This window comes from Lontra canadensis, unplaced genomic scaffold, assembly GCF_010015895.1.
Source record: "Lontra canadensis isolate GAN:19392208 unplaced genomic scaffold, GSC_riverotter_1.0 scaffold5, whole genome shotgun sequence".
Lineage (NCBI taxonomy): Eukaryota > Metazoa > Chordata > Mammalia > Carnivora > Mustelidae > Lontra > Lontra canadensis.
Genome location: NW_022630999.1, coordinates 38,887,762 through 38,910,046, shown reverse-complemented (window position 1 = coordinate 38,910,046; position 22,285 = coordinate 38,887,762). Strand labels below are relative to the sequence as shown.

At 37.2% G+C, this 22,285-nt stretch overlaps 1 protein-coding gene across 7 annotated transcripts in view; it reads left to right on the top strand.

Moving 5' to 3' along the window:
• UIMC1 (ubiquitin interaction motif containing 1) overlaps positions 1–22,285 on the top strand; it is a 127,874-nt gene that overhangs the window by 83,149 nt on the left and 22,440 nt on the right. For 5 of the 7 annotated variants that reach the window (XM_032851896.1, XM_032851894.1, XM_032851892.1 and 2 more), the window contains 2 exons: positions 989–1,092; positions 6,227–6,380. In XM_032851896.1, coding sequence (XP_032707787.1) covers positions 989–1,092; positions 6,227–6,380 — 258 coding nt within the window. Of the gene's footprint in view, positions 1–988; positions 1,093–6,226; positions 6,381–8,455; positions 8,672–22,285 lie in introns of all 7 variants that reach the window. The other 2 variants (XR_004382004.1, XR_004382003.1) reach the window with 2 other exon arrangements.

The following is a 22,285-nucleotide window of genomic DNA, read 5'->3' as shown; positions in this document are numbered from 1 at the left end:
GAGTTAATGTTGAATGAATAGATGCTGCCTAAAGAATGTATTAAAGAAAGGCATATCTTTGTTTAGGATGTATTTTCTATTTCTTCTCCCAATTTTCTGTCTTCTCTAATCATCCTTTAACTTTAGAAGTAACATTGGTATGTTTTTGTTTTTTGTCAAAATAAGTATGCTTTAAAACCCGAATTATGCTGAAAAGAAGTCAGATGGATTAACTGGTGAATGGACAAACAAACTGTGATACTTGCATACAGTGGAATACTACTACTCAGCATTAAAAAAGAGTGAACTGTTGATATGTAACAGCATGGTTGCTTTTCAAACACATTATACTGAATGAAAGAAGTCAGACACAAAAGATGGCACACTGTATGATTTCATTTATGTAATGTTGTAGAAAAGGGAAAACTGTAGGGATGTAAAGTAGATTGGTCATTGCAAGGAGCCAAGCAGTGGGGAATTCACTGCAAAGGGATACATAAGAATTTTGGGAGGGTGCTTAGAAATGTTTTATGTATTTTTTTAAGCGGGGGTTGGAGGGATTGAGAGGAGGGACGGAGGGAGATGGAGAGAATCTTAAGCAGATTCCACACCCAGAACCCAGCTTGATGCAGGGCTCCATCTCAGGACCCCGAGATTATGACCTCAGTCAAAATCAAGAGTCAGATATCTAATTGAGCCACCCAGACACCCCAGAAATGTTTTATATCTTGATTGCGATTATTATGTGGTATAAATGATACTGTACATGGTATCTCTAAAAAAAAAAAAAGTTACCATGTATAGATTATATACATTTGCCCATACTGAAAATTGATGAATTGTTCTGTGTATACATTATGCCTTAGTAAAGCTTTAAGAAGAATCAGACTGATCTGTATTACCACTGCAGTCAGTATTAATCACTATAAACTTTAGGGGGAATAGGTATTTGTTTTTTTAACTATGAAAATACAAAATGAAAATGACTTTTTAATTTTATAAATTACAGAGACACAGCTAAGTTCTCCTGAAACGTTTGACTTGGAAAAAGAAGTCTCTCCAGGTAGCAGAGGGATCCTGGATGCAGTAAGAATAATAATGGCAGATAAGGAGGTGAATGTTCTGTACAATTTTTCTTAGTGTTTTCTTTCTACTGATATTCCTCTCTCTGATACAATATTGACCTTGACTCAAAAGATTTAGGTGACAAAAGATTGTAGTTTTGGAGATGATTATGTCAGAGATTATTACAGTTAAGTTCAGCTCAGCACTATAGTTAAGTTCGGTTGAGCACTGTTTCTAAAAATAGGAGTAGTTACCATTTCTTGATTTCTTAATGTGCTTTATTATTTCTGTTACAGATAGGGGAAACTGAGGCTTAGAATGTTTGTCATTCCCTCATACTCAAAATGCTAATAATTTGAACCTGGATCTATCTCCAAAGTCTAGGATATTTTCTGTTATATTACTGATAAGTAACAGAAATGAACAATCTTGGAAAAAGTCACTATATTTATATTATACATAACTTTCAGCTCTAATTTCTGCATGGTATCAGAAATGCAATCAGGATAGCAGTAGGAAAAAATAAGTGGATTTTTATTGGCTTTTTTACCTTTCCAGTTTCACATATCTGCCATCATCCATAAGGGTGGTTGTTGAAGTTCATACCTCTGATTGAGATTCTCAGTATATATTTATCATATTGAGCCTTACACAATAGTTTACCAAGAATTTGAAAAAAGAATTCAGAATCTTTAAAATTTCTTGTTCTGAAAAGCAGCCTGAGAATTAAATTTTTCTGTGGAAATAAATATTTTGGTTACATTTGTGTATGTTATCTTACCCTGAGCATTTAAAAATAGAGGTTTCATTCTCTTATTCCTTTTTATACTCTAGGTTTTTTGAAAACAGTTTTACAATAGAAGGTAGATCCCTTGCCCAGTCTCTGCATTGCAGGTAACTGGGTAGAAATTCTGCTTTCATGAATCATGCACACTGCTTGGTTCCTTGGAACCTGATCTGTCACAACTGACAGACCAAGATTCTCTGATGCCAGTGGTGGTAAGGAAGATGGTGACACTTCCTGCAACAGAGTGACTGAGGACATATCCTGCTGGATAATGTTAAAATGGCTTCCAGGGAGAGACCAGAAACTTCTAAATGGGGATAGGAAACAGAGTGTTACTAACATAGTCATCTTAACTACAGAAGAACCCTACAATCCTTTTGTTAATGAAGGCTGATTTCTTATCCACCCATGACTGCAAAGGAGACTGTTCTTTGTTTGGGGCAAAGAGCATGAACCCAGTTTAGAATTTATAGTGTATATGTCTGCACCACTACACATCAAAGGGATGGAATTATATGACCTTTCTCACATTGAATGTCCTCCTTTCATTGTTGCTGTTTGCTGGTATCTGTGGATGTCTGTAAATAGTCTTAGAATTCTGTTTCCATTAAAAGATTAGAGATACTATAATTTTTAAGTCATTGAGTAATCACCACTTACTTAGTTACACGTCACTTATTAGAAAGGTAGAATCTGAATATTTTATGAGCACAAAGATAGTATCACAGTGGGTATGGACTCTTGCTCTTGGAGTCTGTGTATAGGGTCATTTGTCCTAAAATTTCTTGTTTATCGGAAGGTGGTATGGTGTAGTGCAAGGAGCTTGAACATTGGAATTAGAAGAATCCCAACCCTATCACTTAATTCTGTTACCTTGGGTAAATTAATTAATTGTTTTATTCATTTCATATATTTGAAAGATATTATAGTTTATGTACTGTATGCTGGTTGTTCATTTTAGACTCTTGAGGTATAAAGATCAACAACAACGATGAAACAGTGCCTGCCCTCAGAGGGTTCTGGTAAGGGAGGAGGCAGACACATAGATAATTATAATATCTGACAAATATAATGACAGATGCCCAGGGATTAGGGAAGCATAGAAGAGGAATGCTTTTCTGAATTTCAGTTCTTCATATGTAAAGTGGAGACAAAAAGTAATCTATTTTACTGGGTTGCTTTGAAGATTAAATTAGAGAATATGAAATGCATAGCAAAGATTTGGCGCAAGAAGTATGCATGTGGCCCAGTCATTATTTTACTGCTTTGTAATATATTGTGGCTGTTCAGTGATACTAGCTTACTAATGACAGAGAATTGCTCAACAGTATTTGAGTTATTTGGAATAGCATGGCAGAACTGTAATCCTTGATTTCCTGCAGTGGTCAGGTTCTTTTGAAAATAATATTTTATGAATATCTTGCCTGAGATAATCCCTTGGTTGGAGATATTCTTTTTTTAGAAAAGTTAATAGAAGTTATTCAGAATCAAACAGTTGGTTTAGCCAGTGGTTTTTAAGTAAACTGTGTTGAGTCTTATGGAAAGAGGGAAAAGATCTAAAGAGCTTTCTAAGCTGCACATAAACTGGGTGGGGAAGGGTCAGGACTGGTGATTTGTAGGACATAACTTTTATTTTCACCCAGTTCATTTATTGAGGTGAGGTTTCTTTTGAGGCCAGAAGGTAAGGACCAACCTCTAAGAGATCAAGATTCTGTGTCCAAGTATCTCTTTTGAGAAATGACTGTATAATATTTTAAAAGAAGTAGAAGCAGCTCTTCAGAGACTGAATCCCTGACTGCACAGTCCTAATAAAAGCTGCTATGCTTATATTTTTTCCTCTTGAAGTCCCTCTATTGTAGTTAATATTTAAATAGAACTTTTAAATGATGCTGAAAAAAATCTTACTTTATGTAAAAATGTTCAGAACCTCTCAGTTGTCTATGAATGTGATTGGAAGTGGTCTTGTATTCACAATAAGACAACAGACTACTCCCTCTTGATTACATTAATAGTTGAAGGTACATTCCATGCATTTTATAGAGCTGGTAATGAATACAAAGGAGTATAGTGTTGGGTGTGAGCACCAGTGACATTCATGTCATACAACATTTCTGTGCTTAGCAAACTTTAGAATGCCAAGTAACTGCTCAGTTGCCATTAACTTTCAGTAACTCAAGACTACTTGCAAATTTTAGGGTATATTGATTTTTCTCCCCTCTGTTCAAATGGCTTTGCATGCCCAATACAGCTTTGTCTTGTAGGATTTATGAACAGAAGAACCAGGGTTTGTGAGAAGCTGAGTGACTAAGCTTGGAATAAATAACACCTAGAACTTCCAGACACACTTGGCTCTCTCCACCTTCTAGAGAAGGATAATAGAATCAGATAGTCTCCCAATATCTGGCAGGGTCAGCAACAAAGTAGAGAGGATGCTTTTTTTGCTTTTGCCACAATTTGCTAAAATAGAAGTACTGAAGTTTTGATACTGCAGAATCTTGGGTTCAAGTCTAGATTGTATATTTACTAACTTTGTGATCAGCAGGTTACTTTACCTTTTAAACAAACATCAATTTCCTCTTCTGTAGTACTAGATCTAGTTATCCCTCTGCCAGTTGGATTGTTGTGAGTGATGGGTATGGAAAATGCTTAGCCAATCCTGGTATGGAAAATGAACTCGAGCACTGTTAGTTCCTATTTCATCTTTCTTCTTTTCCCCTTTCAGAATATGTCTTTTTAGGTAAAAGGCAGGTGGGTTGAAAACGACATTTTCTGGCAGTTGTAGAAACCGACTTGGGATTTAGATGGCCTGTTTCCCTCTGTTGGATTACATTCACAAGCAGTAGATTTTAGGGATGGCCTAAACAAAACAAAAAACAAAAAACAAAAACAAAAAAAACCTTCCAGTTGCCTCAGAGCTCAAATTAGCTACCCATTGCAGTTTTGGTCTTGTTTTGATCTTGTACCAGAAGAGGGTTTATTTTTTTCCCCGTAGTAAGGCATAATAACAGCCCAGGTGTTCTTTGCTCTTAAATGGAAGCAGTGGCTATGCGGGACAGTTTCACATTGATTGGTTAGGACATGCTGTCCTTTGAAGCAAGTGTTAGGCAGTATTGCTGCAGTGCTCACGCATTCTGTTGAATCAATCACTGCAGAGTTCTTGGCTCTGACCTGTAAAGGTGAAATAAAACTGCCTCTCAGACACTGGGAACTGTAGGAAAAATGGTGATTATAAAACACTGAGAGGAATAAGAGATAGAAGGTGTAAGAATGGCTTCTGCAGAATTGTCTTAAGGACTTTTGAGTCTGCTTAAATAGTTGGGTCTTAGTTCTGTTCTGTTTCCTCTTTTAATCCAAAAGTCACAGATAAAACAGAAGAGGGTGGTATGTCTTATTGGTCTGAGCTGAGGTCTAGGTCTTAAATTTTAGTTATGCTACTTTTGCTTAGAACTCTTTTGTTTCCCAATTCCTTATGTCTGAAGTCACTTGGAAGGCTCACAGTTCTTTTATGAGATTGAAAAAGTTTCTTTGAGATGCTGTTGATATGTTGATTGTTTGAAACACAGAAGACACAATATACTGATCTTTTTTTTTTTTTTTAAGATTTTATTTATTTATTTGACAGAGATCACACGTAGGCAGAGAGAGAGAGGGGGAAGAGGGCTCTCTGCTGAGCAGAGAGCCTGATGCGGGGCTTGATCCCAGGACCCCCGAGATCATGACCTGAGCTGAAGGCAGAGGCTTAACCCACTGAGCCACCCAGGTGCCCTGCTGACCGAAGATCTTGATAGAGAGGAATGCCCTCAGGTTTTGGAGCTAAATAGTCCTTGATTTGAATTTCAGCTCTACTTCCTATTTGTTATGTAACTTTGGGCAAGTTGTTTACTGTTTTGGGCAATACTTTATTCATGTGTAGGAAAGGTTATGTTAATACTTTGTAAGATTATTATGAGGATTAAATGAGTATTACATGCAGTGTTTAGCATATAGTTTACAGGTACTGAATAACTATTAAGTATATTAGTGTATCTCCCAATCTTCAGATATGAATTTGGCAAACTGATATTTTCTTTTTTTTTCAAGAGGGGGAGAGAGAGAGAGAGAGCATGCAGTGGGGGTGGATCAGGGCTGGGCAGAGCAGGGCAGAGAGAGAGAGAATCTTAAGCAGGCTCTGTGCCCAGCATGGAGCCTGATGTGGGGCTCAGTGTCACCACCCTGAGATCAGGACCTGAGCCGAAATCAAGAGTCGGAGGCTTAACCTACTGAGCCACCCAGGTGCTTCAGTATTGTCTCTTTGAAAATAAATGAAATATGGGATGGAATCTCTTGTAGTTCTTTGAGGGAAAAGGTATTTTATAAAGTAAAGGTGTTACAGTTGCCATTTATTATTTTCTTCAGGTTGGTAACAGGGGAAATGCTGAGAAGGAAATACCTATTTCTACAGTCTCATCCAGTACCCAGGTCTCCTGCCCGCTATGTGACCAAGGCTTCCCACCCACAAAGATTGAACGACATGCCATGTACTGCAATGGGCTGATAGGGCAAGACACAGGTAAAACTTACCAGGATTTATCAAACTCTTTTCTTTGCATGGTAGTTTTGTAATCCTGTACAGTACAGTACAGGAAAAATGGATCACTCTTCCTCAAAGTTAAAGTTGTTGGGTTTGTTTTTCTTTCTCCTATCTACTTAATTCTCTGTGCTTTTCATGTTCTTTATTACTTTGGCAGGTATGCTGTTTTGTTGCACATACTCAGGAGAAAGGGAAGGGAAAATCTTTCATTTTTTAATATTTCAACTTATTCTTTGGTATATGTAGTCCAAAAATCAGTGCAATGCTATGGACCTTGCGTTTCATCTTACATATTTAGATATTGAGACCCCTTATGGAACTTGAGGAAATAAGTTCTAGAGTTGCCTGTTTTTTTTCAAAATTGAAGTATAGTTGACATATAGTGTTAGAAGAATTACCCATTTTTTATTCAAGACAAGTCCCTTGTGGGGTTTTGTATGTGAAAGTTCTGTGTTAAAACTGTAGCTAAGAAATATCCCTAATTTCAGTTCACATCTTGTATTCTCCGCTGCATCACCCTGGACTATTGGTTACTTTTTGAAGAGAACGTGAAAAATCTTGATTTTGGTGCAGTGTGAGTTACTGACCAAGAGAATCTGCTTGTTCATCACATCCTGTGAATTACCACCCCTAATCTTGCCTTTCTGTATATTTCTGAATATAATAGTATCAGCTCAGCTCTCTGTGGTCCAGCGTGTTGAATATAACCATACCTTAGATGATTGCAAGTGTTGCATGTCTCAGTCCTATTTGATTCCCATAACTTAGAAGTATTTGATCTGAAATTGTGTAATTGTGAGGTATTTTATAGGTTAAGATTTCTGGGAAAAGGGGCGTCTGGGTGGCTTAGTTAAGAGGTTTTAAGAGGTTAAAGCCTCTGCCTTCATCTCAGGTCATGATCTCAGGGTCCTGGGATCAAGACCCGTGTTGGGCTCTCTGCTCAGCAGGGAGCCTGCTTCCCCCCCTTCTCTCTGCCTGCCTCTCTGCCTACTTGTGATCTCTGTCAGATAAATAAATAAAATCTTAAAAAAAAAAAAAGACTTCCAGGAAAAAAGGCACATGGTATTTAATTTTTCTGAAGTAATATTCTTTTTATTTATTATATAAGGTAGTACCTAAGCTTATAATTTAAATAAATTCGTTGATTTTTTTATTATAAAGTAATCATGTTCATTGTAACAATAATTGCTTTTATTTATTGAACACTTAAAATGAGTCAGATACTACTTACATAAATGGGACCATATTCAGTGTATACACACACACACACACACACACTCAGTATATATATTATTCTACAACTTGCTTTTTTTTAAAATTTAGATCTTTCCATGGACAGATATATTTTTTACATAATTGAGATCTTACTATCTATAAAATTTTGTATTTTTTTTCTATTAATAGCAAAAAATTTCTCCCATGTCACTAAAAAGTTATGTGTAAAAATATTTTTAACGCTTACATAATATTCTTTAATCTGAATTGCCTCCACTTACTTAGCTGTTGTGTATTTAGCATGTTTCAGCCACATTATACTTCTATGTCACTGAGCCTTTTGTGCCTAAAGTTGTTATATTTTATGGTTATTTCCCAAGGATATAATGTGATACTAGTTTAGGTGATAGTAAAAAAGATGGGCTCTGGAATCTAGTCAGTTTGAGGTTAAATCCCATCTTTGTCACTTACCAGTGTGTGATTTTGTGCTAGTTTCCTAGCTTCCCTTTATGCAACTGGTCAGTTAATAGTAAGGACTTTATTTGATTTTTTTGAGGTTAAATGAGATATTTTAAGGAAAGTGCATAGCACTGTGCCTAGCACAGAGTAAATACTTAAGGACTTTTAGCTGCTGTTACTGTTCCCCTAGTAGAATTACTGGGTCAGAGATTTTGTCATCATTTTTAAGCGTCATTTTAATAGCATGGTTATCTTTTAAATACAGTGAAAGTTGAAGACCTAAATCTGAACATTATCTCTTTTGAGTAGAACACTGAAGGACTAGGGTTCTAGATGTAATTTTAATTTGACATAGCTCTTCAGGTCTGATTTTTTTTTAGCAGAGAGTTCCAGTGACTGAAAGAATTCTGGGGATGGACATTTGGTGACCAGAGAAGGAAGAAACTATCTTGCCTATCTCACCATGCTTACCCAGCTGGTATTAGTTATGAGTCAACAACCTACTCAGCACTGAGATCCAAAAATAAATGAATTTGAGAAGCTGAATGTACCTTGAGCTCTAGGAAAGATAACCTTCTTCTGGTCAGAGTTATTAGGTAAGGGGTAGTATAAAGTGGTTCCTACTGACACCTCTGAGACTGAACTCTCATAGTTTGTGGTTAATCAGCAGGTTTTGGTATTGATTACTGTCCAAAGATATCTTTCAGCTATGTAATATTTGTCTTTTAGCCTATTTTTCCTTACTAGGATGTGATGGGGCAACTCATAGCCCCAAATACTTGCTGCTGAAATTGATTCAGACTTGTTCTGAGTATTCAGAAACCAAATGCAGACTTATACCACCAGAGCCAGGTTTTCTCATTGAACTTATTGAGAAGCGGAGACCATCAGGTGGGCAAAGGAGACTGAGATTTGCACTGTCATTCATTCAAGGAAAGCCTTTCAGATTCTCTTTATTCCCCTGGAACAAGGGCCAGTGACCCTATCTAATGCTGCTCAGTGGGATTTACAATCTGGTTGGGAGGACTCTTTCAGATATAGATATATGTATGTATGTTTTCTGATAGACTTGGAAGCCTGTATATTCTCAGCACTGTATGTCTTATAGCTCTGATATAGATGTCTCAGACCTCCATGCAAAGATGTCTGCTGTGTCCTGAATGACAGTAACACTTTATAAATTTTTAAGATTTATTTATTTATTTTAGAGAGCAGGTGCTCACCTGAGGTTGGTGGGAGGGGCAGAAGGAGAGCATACTCTGCAGTGAGCTCAGAGCCTGACTCAGGGCTTGATCCCATGACCCATGAGATCACGACTTGAGCTGAAACCAAGAATTGGACACCCAACTGACTAATCTCCCAGGTGCCCTAAAACTTTCTTTTTCATAGGGAGATCTGTTTTAAAAATTCGTTCAGGAGTGTAACTAGAATACTATAAATTTCAACACCCAACTTATCTACCTAGAATGAGAAATTTGATTCCTTTCTATCACGTTAGTTCATCCAGATACTTAAGGAACATTTTTCTTTTCAATGGTGATAGAACTTAAGTGGATTATTAAAGAAGTTTAAGACAGAATTTCTGCCATTAAGGAGCTTGCAGTCTCATTGGGGAAATAAGCATTAACCTAAGAAATTAATTAACAAGATGACACAAAGTCAATGATAATGTACTCAAATGAATGATTCTGACAGTAAGTTCAATAGGAAAAAGGAGAGCTGCAGTGAATAAGGATGCTGTCTTGGAGAGGATGAGTTTAGCCTGGGCTGGGAAGGCTGGATAGGTTTGGATAAATCCACGGCAAAGTAGGGGGCCCTTTCTCCTCCTATAGGTTAGATAAGATAGGAAGCAAGGGAAACAGCCACTAAACAACAGCTTCCACTTAATCTTCCTAGTAGTGTTAACTTGCTAACCTTAAATAACTCTTTATGACCCTATAAGAGAATTTGGAACAGGGAGTCCCCACTGGAACTGTCCCACTCTTTGCTTATTCCTGTGTCCTAGGAACAGAGTTTGGGGCTATAGGTGGGGTGGGGAAGTAGAGGAATTATGTAAAGCACCTCCTAGTGTGCCGTGTGCCTGCCATATTGTAGGCCCTCAATAAGTTTGCTCTGTTTGTTTGTTTTTTTTTTCACCAGCTTTCCTCCCTGTCTTCCTTGCCAGAGATAGTAGTAATTGTTCTGATTCCTCTCACATACTAAGACTGGAATCAGAGACCAAACTTTCAACTTAGTTTTTGGTAAAAGGGAGCCTCTCCTGCCATGGAAAGGAAAGAGTTATTCTTGAAAACATGTAAACCAGACTGAGAGACTGTTAGCTCAAATGCCTAAGGCGGTGGAATAAGAGAGAGGACTTACCTCCCAGAGTTAGGTGTCCAGCTCTCCCTTCCTTCCTGTTTTCACCCAAATCTGATCCTTGACATGCTTGATTTGGCTATGTAAAAGAAATAGTAATTAGAGTCATTTACATGAAGTGTCTACCATTTATGCCTAGTTACCATGCAGCATAATAACAGTTATGCATATCATTAAATATGTGTCTGATTAACTTTGCTCTAAGTTTTATTTGATTATAATACTACACTCTGGGTAAGTTGGCTCAGTCTGCTCAGTTTGTTGCTCAATGACATGGCTATCCACAAGGATGGAAAATTAGAGGGAGTGAGTATTCTTTGCATTGTTTGAGGGGAGAAGATTTGCTAAATTAATCTAGACTAGGACAAAGGCAAGTTGCCTTTGTATTTGCTTTCTGGAAAATGTGTTTGAGACCATTTTTATTTAAACATTTAGGAAGACTGAAGCTCTTCATTTACTCATTCAGTAATTAATAAATAATTGCTTTATACCGAGTACTATGAACAGACTATACAAAGCTCCTGTCCTCATGGAGTTTATATTCTAGCAGTGGGGTATTGACAGTAAATAAATAAATATAGCATATGGTATGTATGTTATATTAATAATATTAATTAATATAAATAAACATTATATTAAGTGGTGATAAGTATTTTGGAGAAGAAAAGAAAGCAGAGGACGAGGAGGTTAGGGAGTACTGAGTAGGTCAGGAGATAGCAATTTAGAATAGGTGGTCAGGGAAGTTCCCATTGAGAAAGTGACATCTGAGCAGAGACCTAAAGGAAGTGAGGAATTTCAAGGTGGAGAGGAGAGTGGTTACAGGTAGGGGGAACAGTAAGTGCAAAGACCTTTGGTTGTGAACAGCCTTTGTGTGTATGAGGAATGACAAAGAAGCCTGTGTGGCTGGATTGAAGTAAGTGAGGGAAAGATAAACAATAAGACTAGAGAGGTGATTGGGGAGGGGACACGTGGACAGATTGGATAGGGTTCTTAGGCCATAGTAAGAATTTTAGCTTTTACTCTGAGCAAAGGGCAGGGGGTCGGGGAGAGCCATTGGAGAGATTTGAGCAAAGAATGAATTAGTATTGGAGCAAAGGATCACTCTGCTGTATGTATAGATTGTGGGGGTGGGGGTTAAGAGTGGAGGCTGGGAGAACATCCAACATTTTATTTTTGGCAGTATGATAGAATGGGAGAGACATGGGCTTTGGAACTAGACAGATCTGAATTTAAATTTCAGCTGTAATACTTGTCAGCTGGATAATATTTGACAAATGACCTTACCTTTTTGAGGATCAGATGCCTTGTTTGTAAAATTAGTTTGACATCATTAGGATTATCATGAGAATCAGAGACGTTTTAGGGGCATCTGGGTAGCTCAGTCAGTTAAGTGTCTGTCTTCAGCTTAGGTCATGATCCAGGAGTCCCAGGATTGAGCCCTGTACTGGGCTTCTTGCTCAGAGAGGAGTCTGTTTCTCACACTCTCTCTGCTCCTCCCAACCCCATGCTCGCTCGCTCTCTCTCTCTCTCTCACACTCTCACTCTCAAATAAATAAATAAAATATTTTTTTAAAAAATCAGAGACACTTTATAAAGTACCTAGCCCTGTGCCTAGCATGCAGTAAATGTTCAATAAATGGTAGCTGCTGTTATTATTGAATATTATTCCTGCTTGTGTAGTCTTTCTGAAGTCTGTGTCTGTGTGCCAATACGTAAATGATAAGCCATCAGCCAGGTAGAGCTAAGGGCAAGATGAAAGGCAAGGAAGTGGTAAGTTGGTAAGAATAATAAGCTAGTGAGAAATAGATTGTAGAAGAGTTAGGGGAGCTGAAGGCATTAGCTGTGTACACTTTGAGCCTAGATACGGGGCTGTGGCTTAGAGTCAGGATACTGTTAAGAGTAGAAATTCTCTTCATGGATATCTCCTAGAAAAGTAATAATGGGTAAATGGGTGGATGGAGGTCAGAGTCCTTGCTGTAGACAGACTTGCCTAACAGCTAATAGAGGACTGAGGCCTAGAATAGGCTTGACTTGGGTGACTCAGCAAAAATCATAAAACCTGAACATCTCTAATGAAAAAATTTTTTTAATTAGATAAAGTTTGACTATTTTTGTTTTATATACCTGAATTTATCTACCTGACTCTAGTTTGTGCCCCCACTTTATCTTCTCACTTGTGTTAATATGGCTTTTGTTGTACCTAGGAGGTTAGATTAACTATATTCCTATTGACACCTAACTATTGAGGTGTTAACAATTGGGAAATAGCATAGGTTTAGTAAAAATAACATGGATTTTGGAGCTAGAGGCCTGTGGGGAAATACACAAATCCAAGCATATTGAGATTATAGTGCAGTTGGACAGAAAAGGCATGCACATGAATAACTGTAACACAAGGTTAGAATTACTAATGGACATATAGTCTCTGAGGAAATGTGATTAGAGATTAAGATAGAAGGGCATTAATGTACAAGGCAAAAATCACATAAAAATATGTGTATACAGAATATACAGAGTATACGGAAAAGAACAAGTGATTCAGTGTGGTTGTAGTATGGGCAGTATGAAAGAAAATAGGCAATTGCAGAATGACAAATTAACTTGAAATATGTTGGTTAATATAGGGTAGAGTTTTTTTCAACTGTAAAAGAATTTTTTATGTGTTTACTTCACTATAGTATATAGGACTCTTTGGGATGTAAGTGTTAAAAATATGATTCAAGTAACCTTTAAGCAAAAAACAAGTTAGTTTGCATGGTAATTGGGAAGTCTGGTGTAGGTTTCAGACAGAGCTCAATCTAGGGTCTCAGATGATGTCTCTCTTCCATCTCTTGACTCTGCTTGTCTGTATTCAATAGATAGGTCTTTTCAAGGATGAACAAGATGTCTGCCTGCAGCTGTAGATTTTTAGCCTTTAATGGAAAGAAAGAGTGCTTTCTCCTGAAACTATAAGTCATTCTAGAGAAAGACTTTTTTTTTTTTTTTAAAGATTTTTTATTTTATTTATTTGACAGAGAGAGATCACAAGCAGGCAGAGAGGCAGGCAGAGAGAGAGGAGGAAGCAGGCTCCCTGCTGAGCAGAGAGCCCGATGCGGGGCTCGATCCCAGGACTCCGAGACCATGACCCGAGCCGAAGGCAGCGGCCTAACCCACTGAGCCACCCAGGCGCCCCTAGAGAAAGACTTTTGATTAGGCTTTATTTAAGTGTCCATCCGTGGTCTAGTCACTGTAACCAAGTAGATGGGTACACATTGTTTATAAGTCAGAACGAGTAACAGAAAACCCTATTGATAATTGTGACAAAATTCTATAAATCACAGTAACACAAAACACCATTAACAATGGGTTTAATATATAGGGTTTCTTTTTCTCACATAACAAGGTATCTAAAATGAGGCAGTAGCTCAGCAATGTTAATGAGAATTTAGGCTTTTCTCTTTTGGCTCTACAACCCTTGACTTGTAGTTTCTTAAGTCATGGTTTCAAGGTGGCTTTTTTTTTTTTTTTAATATAATTTGTTGAATTGCAGGTATGTAGAGCTTATTTTTTTTAAGATTTTATTTATTTATTTGTCAGAGAGAGAGAGTACACACAAGCAGGCAGAGTGGCAGGCAGAGGCAGCGAAAGGAGCAGGCTCCCTGCCAAGCAAGGATCCCGATGTGGAACTCGATCCCAGGACCATCATGACCTGAGCCGAAGGCAGCGGCTTAACCAACTGAGCCACCCAGGGGTCCCAAGGTGGCTTTTTTTTTTTTTTTAATCTTTAGACCTCAAATTTGTGTTCCAGGCAGGAAGGAGGGGTCAAAGGGACAAGGCTGTAGATTTTGACTATTGCGGTCTAATACTTCTGTATTTGGGAATCTAATATTCTTATAATCTTGTGGAATTAGGTCAGTTTTAAATTTAGTATTTGTTTATGTCTTTTGTTGTTTGTATGTCTTTATGTGTATAAAATTATACTGTCTTCGAAGTCGTTGATTAATTTGCTTTGTACAGTGATTCAACTTAACAGAAATTTTTGTGTTCTGCTAAATTATTTAGTGAAGTGTTGTGCGGGGGTTCTCAAGAGGTGGTAAAGGGATATGAGAGAGCCGACTGGGACCTCAGATTTATACTCAGGGAATTTACAGTCCAGTGTAGCAAATAGACTTGGGCATAGCTAAGTATGATAACAAATCAGCTGAAGTACTAAAATAGAGGCACTAACCACTTATAAAGATGGAAGGGATTACTTTTGGTTGGCAAGAAAAAGAACAGATTCTTATTTAAGTGTTCCCCTAATATCAAGCATGGGTTTTTTACCTTTTTTTTTTTTTTTTTTTTTCTTTTTCCTGTTAAACATCTAAGATAGCATGAGCCTTGGGGTACCTGGTTGGGTCAGTCAGTGGAGCATGTGACTCTTGATCTTGGGGTTAAGAGTTGAAGCCCCGCATTGGGTGTAGAGATTACTTAAAAAATAAAATCTTTTAATAAAGAAAATTGAGCATGCTGGTGGCGTAAGCACTGTCTGAATTTCTGTTTAGAGTTAACTTCTTTAAACTAGGATTACTAAAAGTGGAATTATTGAATTATATCTATAAAGTTTTAAGATTGCTTTCTAGAAAGATTTCAGTCATTTCAATTCTCACCACTAGAATAGGAGACTGTTCTCATCACAACACCATTCCAAATGCTGAGGAATATTTCTTTTTTTCTTTTTTACAGATCTTGGCCTATTTGATAGATAAATAATGGCATTTCACTATACTTTATATTTCTTTGATTAGTAGTAATTTGAGATTTTTTTTCTTTTTTAAAAAAGCCAATTTGTCTTTCTTCTTTGAAGAATTGTTCTCTCAACTTTGCCCAAGTATCTTTTGGGTTCTTAGTCATTTATGTAAGTTCTTTATAAATGATTTGCCTTTTGCTTCCAGGGTGCTTTCCAGGTTTTTTCTATCCATCCGTCAGTTTAAACCAAATTCCCAGATTTATGCAGCCTGAGACAGTAACCTCCTTGTGTGATTACTGTTGAAGCTTTTATTTTTTGAACAGGAGTGCTGATTCTGTAGAAAGATCTAATTGGTGTGAATAGAGGTGGCACTGATATGGGAAAAGAGTATTGGATTCCAAGCAGAATTAAGGGAGGGGGTGGGCATCAAGGAGAAAGGATAAAGAATGTATTGCTATTGATGAGGTAGGAGAAGGTTGTGGCCTGGTACGAGTCAGCAGGAGGAATCGGCAGGAGCCAGATGCCCAAACTGGTATGCTATTTAGTAAATTCCTCTTTGATAACTTGACTCCAGAACTGTTTGGCATTTTCTGGAATGGCCACCATCTTATTTGAATGCCTATTGACATAGCTACTGGATGAACTCTTAGACCAGTACTTTCATCCCAGACTTGTTAAGTTGCACTGCATGTAACCCTTCTTCTCTTGTATTAATAATGTAGCAACAGTGTGCCTCTTCCCTCCCCTCCCCTTGCATCTTGGTTGTCTTCTGCCAACTTCTTTTCAACCTTTCTGTGGAACATTTCCTCATATCTGCTCCATTGTGATACAGTAATAAAATTGTTGTGTGATTTGGCATATGAAATGGCAGTCTGGGTCTGTTTGAGTCCTAGGTGCCTTCACTCTTCTCATCTTATTCCTCTTAACATTGACTTTGTCTTTCTTCAGTTACCCCTGCTCGTTGTGCCTTGCTGCTAAAGAGCCAGACCTCAGGATTTCTTTTAACAGTTTTCTTCTGCCAGATGTGCTTATTCTTTCCTTGAAAAATAAAATAGCTCTTATTAACACCTGAGTTAATACCCAAAGCATTATGTGTTGGAGGAGTATTATCAGCTAAAAACCACTTTAGAGAAGTTCTCATCTCATACTTCATGATCTAGTCACACCTTTTAATTCAGCATCTAGAGCATTTTGAGAAAGAAGAAAGTTCAAGGAATTAATATTAGATAAGTCATTTCCATTAGAACTACCTTAGGGCCATAGACAGGACTTTAGTTACCTTAGAAGATAAGTATTAGTGTTATCTTCACTTTATTCACAAGGAAACTGTCATCGGAGAGGTTTAATACTTGTCCAGCATCAGATAGTTAATAAGCAGTAGAACCAGGGCCAAAGCTCAGGTTGGCTTGATTCCAGGGCTAGCATTCTTCCTTGCTACAGGTTCTATCTGCCTTCCCATGTCTGGAGATGGGAATATACATAGTCAAGAAAGTTTGAGGAGACCATGGAAGCCTCAGCCAGTTTTAGGAAGCCAGAGTACTAGAATCCTTCATCCCTGAATGCAAACATGAAATCTGACCTCATCAGAATTGACGTTGTCAGCTTTTCAGTTACCTGGAAAAAACTGTTTGGTGGATTCAGACTACTTCCTAGCGAACAGAGTTGATATGACGTAAGTTACCTCTGAAAAGCATGTGTGCAAAGTGAAAGGATCAGATGCTATCAGAATTACTTCTGGTGGTGGCTGTGGAAATTGTCCATTCACAGGCTGACTTGTTACTAAGAAGTCTAAGTGCGTAATATAAAGGAAACACTTGATAGCAAGGTACTATTTTTCCATTTAGTAAAAGGATTTAATTTGCTGAGTCTTTACAAATCATACCTAATATCAATCAATAAGAGCTACCATTTATGAGTACCTGCTATATACCAGGAACTGTGCTTTTTATATATTTTGCTTTAATTCTCATAACAACCTTTGAAGCAGATATTATTCCACTTTTATAGAAGAGGAAACTGATGAAAATAATTTGAGGAAAAATTATTTCCCCAATATTACATACCTAGAAAGTGGCAGAACTGGGCTATACAATCAGCTTTATTATTATTATTATTATTATTAATTTTTTACACAATCAGCCTTAATTAAAAAGCTTATACTGCAAAGACTTAACCAGGAATGTTATAAGATTCAGAACACTAATTTTAATATAATAGTCAATATATCATTTTAAGAATTTACATTAAAACTGTATATTTCTATAAGAACAAACTGATGATAATATAATTTTGAGAATAAGGGTTCTTCTTGGTGGAGGTAGGTGGAGGCAGAGGATGGGATCAGAAGTACACAGTTAATGAGTTTTGAGAATAGTGTAGTTTTTAAGTTGGGTGATTGGTTTGGATATATTTTCTTTTGTATATATATTATTAGCATTTTAAAGAGCTTATATGTTTCTATTACACTTCTTGTCATTCATTTCACTTCTATAGGAGCCTTGATAAAGCAGCCACTAGTAAAATTCAGAAAAGTTCAGAGGTTTTTTTCCTCCATACAAAACACATTTAGTATTACCTAAATTTAGGCTCTGATGACAGTATGTGACCACTGATATAATTGCCATTAATGATTTTTTTTTTAAAGATCTTATTTATTTGACAGACAGAGACACAGTGAGAGAGGGAGCAGAAGCAGAGGAAGTTGAGGAGGGAGAAGCAGGCTTCCCGCCAAGCAGGGAGCCTGATGCGGGGCTTGATTCCAGGATCCCGGAATCCATGACCTAAGCCGAAGGTAGATGCTTAACGACTGAGCCACCTAGCCGCCCCTACCATTATTGATTTTTAAGAGAGAAGCCTCTTGGGTTTTTTTCTGGGTTCTTTATATCTGTGCTACCTTTCATACCAGTTTCTTAAAAAGAAAACGGCCAGCTTAATTTTTACTATTGTCTTGCAGAAGGACCGTGGGTTGTGTTTGTTTTAAATACAAACATAAAATTTGACATAAAAATTGAGAGAATAGTAGTATTTTGAACCCCAGCATCCACCCATTCATCAACTCATGGTCACTGTTGTATTACCTGTATTCCATTCGTAACCTCCTCTCCACAGATTATTTCAAATCAGATCCCACATATCCTTTCATTATATTATTACTGAGAATCCTTGGAAGATAAGATCTGTTTATTTTTTAATTTTATTTTTTAATAGATTTTATTTGAGAGAGAGAGCACTAGAAGGGTAGAGGGAGAGAATCTTCAAGCAGACTTTCTGCTGAGCACGGAGCCCAACGCAGGGCTGGATCTCATGACCCATGAAATTATGACTTGAGCTAAAACTGAGAGAATTGGATGCTCAACCAACTGAGCCACCCAGGCACCCCAAGATATCTTTAAAAGAAAAGCCAATCTAACCATTATACTGTTATACCTAAAAATTATTATCATCAAATATTTGGTGAGTTCACATCTCCTTGAGTCTCCTAATTGTTTGAAACCAGGATCCAATGAGGTTTATACAATGTAGAGAGTTTTTGATACTGATCTCTTAGGCACTCTTAATTTACAGGAGTCACACCTGCAAAGTGTTCCTTTTTAAGACTTAAAACACTCATGATTTCTACAGATAAGTTTAGGATTGTTAGTAACTGTGTCATAGTCGTTTTTATTCCCTCCACAGAATCAACAGTGCTATCCAGGTAGGCCCTCTGAAAATGTACTCTTTTAAAGCCAGAGTTGACAAACTTTTCTTAAGGGGACAGATAGTAAATATTTTAGGCTTCGCAGGCCATATGGTCTCTGTCACAGCTATACAACTGTAATCTCATAGCACAAAAGCAGCTGGAGATAATAGGTAAATGAATTAGGTGGCCATGTTCTAGTAAAGGTTTATTTCTAAAAACAGGTAGTCAGCCCATAATTTGCCTATCCCTGTTCTACAGCATTGGTTTTTCACGAGAGTTCTGTGGAGGTGTGGAAAGGGTATGATAGCTAGTACTAGTATTGTTATAAGAGTCTACCTTTACCAGCTACCTCATTCATAACTCTGCTTTTGAGTTTTTATATATTATGTGTCAAATGAGATTTTATTTGAAAACAGAATTCTTATATTTAGGAAGAAAGAGTTTTAGTTTACAGGTCTGTAACATATTCCTAGTCTTTATAACAGTGACTCCTATTACTATGGCTTTGTGTTAAGCACTATGCACTTATGTATTTGTACTTACCCTTATCTCATCTGATCTTTGTAGCAACCTTAAAATTAAATTCTGTCATTCCCAAGGAGTAGTAGGTATCTTTGTCAAAATCACCAAGCTAGTAAATTGGATTGTTTGACCTTTTTTTTTTTTTTTTAAAGATTTACTTACTTGAGTTTAGAGAGGGGCAGAGGGAGAGAGAATCTCAAGCAGACTCCCCACTGAGCAATAGAGCCTAATGCAGGGCTCCATCTCATGACCCTGAGATTATGACCTAAGCCAGTATTAAGAGTTGGAAGCTTAACCAACTGAGCCACCCAGGTGCCTCTGGTTTGTTTGGCTTTTTATTACTAAGACAGGAATTCTCTGTATGTCCTGAATACTAGTCATTTGTCACACACATGTTCTTAAGACAATTTCTTCTAGTCTGTGACTTGCCTATTTTCTTAATGGTGTCTTGAGCAGAAGTTTTAAGATGAAATTTAATATGTCAGTTTTTTTCTTTTATGCTTATTGTTTTCTGAATTAATTTTTGTGGAAGGTGTGAAGTAAGGGTTGTGGTTTATTTCTCCTGTATGATTATCAGTTGTTCCAGCACCATTTGTGGAAAAAACTTCTTTTTCTTAATGTAATACTTTGTTGCCTTTTTTTTTTTTAATTAAAAAAAAATTTTTTTTAATTTTTAATTTTTTATTAACATATAATGTATTATTAGCCCCAGGGGTTATTAGCCTATGAATTGCCAGGTTTACACTTCACAGCACTCACCATAGCACATACCTTCCCCAGTGTCCATAACCCAGCCACCCTCTCCCTACCCCCTGGCAAGCCTCAGTTTGTTTTGTGAGATTAAGAGTCTCTTACGGTTTGTCTCCCTCCCGATCACTTTGTTGCCTTTTTAGAAAAATTAAATGACCATGTAAGTGAGGTCTTGGTTCTCTATTATAGTTCACTGACCTGTTTGTTTATCTTTATGCCAATGATGCAAATATCTTGATTATAGTAGCTTCATAGTAAGTCTTGAAGTCAGGTAGCAAATTTCCCCTTGTTCTTTTTTAAGATTGCTGGCTATTACAGTCTTTTGCATTTCTATATAAATTTTACAGTCAACTTGTAAGTGTATTCCTTAATTTCCAACTTTATCTCTGTTAATATTTTTCTTGAAGTATATTTTATCTGATAGAACAACTTAACAGTATTAGCTATTTCAGCCCTTTTATGTCTACTGTTTACCTAGTATACCTTTTTTTAACATATTTGTATTTCCTTTTTTTTTTAAATATTTTATTTGTTTATTTGACAGAGAGATCACAAGTAGGCGGGGTGGGGGGGGAAGCAGGCTCCCCGCTGAGTAGAGAGCCTGATGTGGAGCTCGATCCCAGGACTCTGGGATCATGATCTGAGCCGAAGGCAGAGGCTTTAGCCCACTGAGCCCCAGGCACCTCTCTCTCTCTCTTTTTTTTTTTTCTAAGTTTTTATTTATTTGTTTGAGAGAAAGAATAAGAGAGCACAAGCAGGGGAAGTGGCAGAGGGAGAGGGAGAAGCAGGCTCACCACTGAGCAAGGGAGCCTGATGTGGGTCTCGATCCCAGGATCCTGGGATCATGACCTGAACCAAAGGCAGATGCTTAACTGACTGAGCAGCCCATGTACCCTGTATTTTTTTTTTTAAGGATTTATTTATTCATTTGAGAGAGACAGAGAGCACATGCTCAAGGGGCAGAGGGGCAGAGGGAAAGAGAAACTTAAGTAGATTCCATGCTGAGTGAGGATCTCATCACCCTAAGATCATGACCTGAGTCAAAAACAGGTTGGTTGCTTAACTGACTACACCACCCAGGTGCCCCAGTATTTTCATTTTTGTTTTTAAAGTGAGTCTCTTCTAGACAGCCAACCATTGAGTCATGCTTTTTATCCATTCTGTAATCTCTAATTTTTAATTGGAAAATTTAGTCAGTTGATATTTAAAATATAATTATTGATATGGTTGGATTTAGATCCATTGTTTTATTGTTTTGTTGTTTATCTCTTATGTTTTTTTCCCTGTTTTTTTTTTCTTTCTTTTCCTTTGATTATTTGAATATGTTAATAGAATTTTTTTTTTTAAGATTTTATTTATTTGTCAGAGAGATAGAGTACAGGTGGGCAGAGTAGCAGGCAGAGTCAGAGGGAGAAGCAGGCTCCCCGTGGAGCAAGGAGCCCAATGTGGGACTTGATCCCAGGATGCTGGGATCGTGACCCGAGCCGAAGGCAGCCTCTTAACCGACTAAGCCACCCAGGCGTCCCTGTTAATAGAATTTTTTAAAGCTATACCTCTTTGTATCTTCAGTGGCTGCTCTGGGGATAGCAGGCTTTTCAGTCTACTTACACCACTTTTTAAAAAAGTATAGAAATCTCATAACTGTATAAGTCCATTTACTGTATTTTCCCTTTTGTTTTATGCTGTAGTTGTCAAATGTCACATGTATATCCCTATATATTTTAAACCCCACAAAACAGTGCTAAAGATTTCTGTGTTTTTATCAGATAGTAATCATTTCTAATACTCTGAAGTTCTTCCTAATGATCTGAGTCTATATTGTATCATCCCCTTCAGCCCGAAGAATTGCCTTTAGCATTTCTTACAGTGTAGGTCTGCTGGCCACAAACTTAGCATATTATTATCTGAAAAGGTCTTGGTTTTACCATCATTCTTGAAGGATATTTTTACTGAATATAGAATTGGGTTGATATGTATTTTTTTCCCCTTAGCACTTTAAAGACTTTATTCTACTTTCTTCTGGCCTCCATACTTTATGATAAGAAATCTGTGATCATTCAAATTGTTGTACCCCTGTAAGTTGAAAATGTCACATTTGCCTCATTCTTTTTGTATGTTAAGTAATCTTGAATTTTATATTGGACACTGTGAATGTTATTTTGTGGATATTCTAGAGTCTGTCTTATTTCTCAAAGT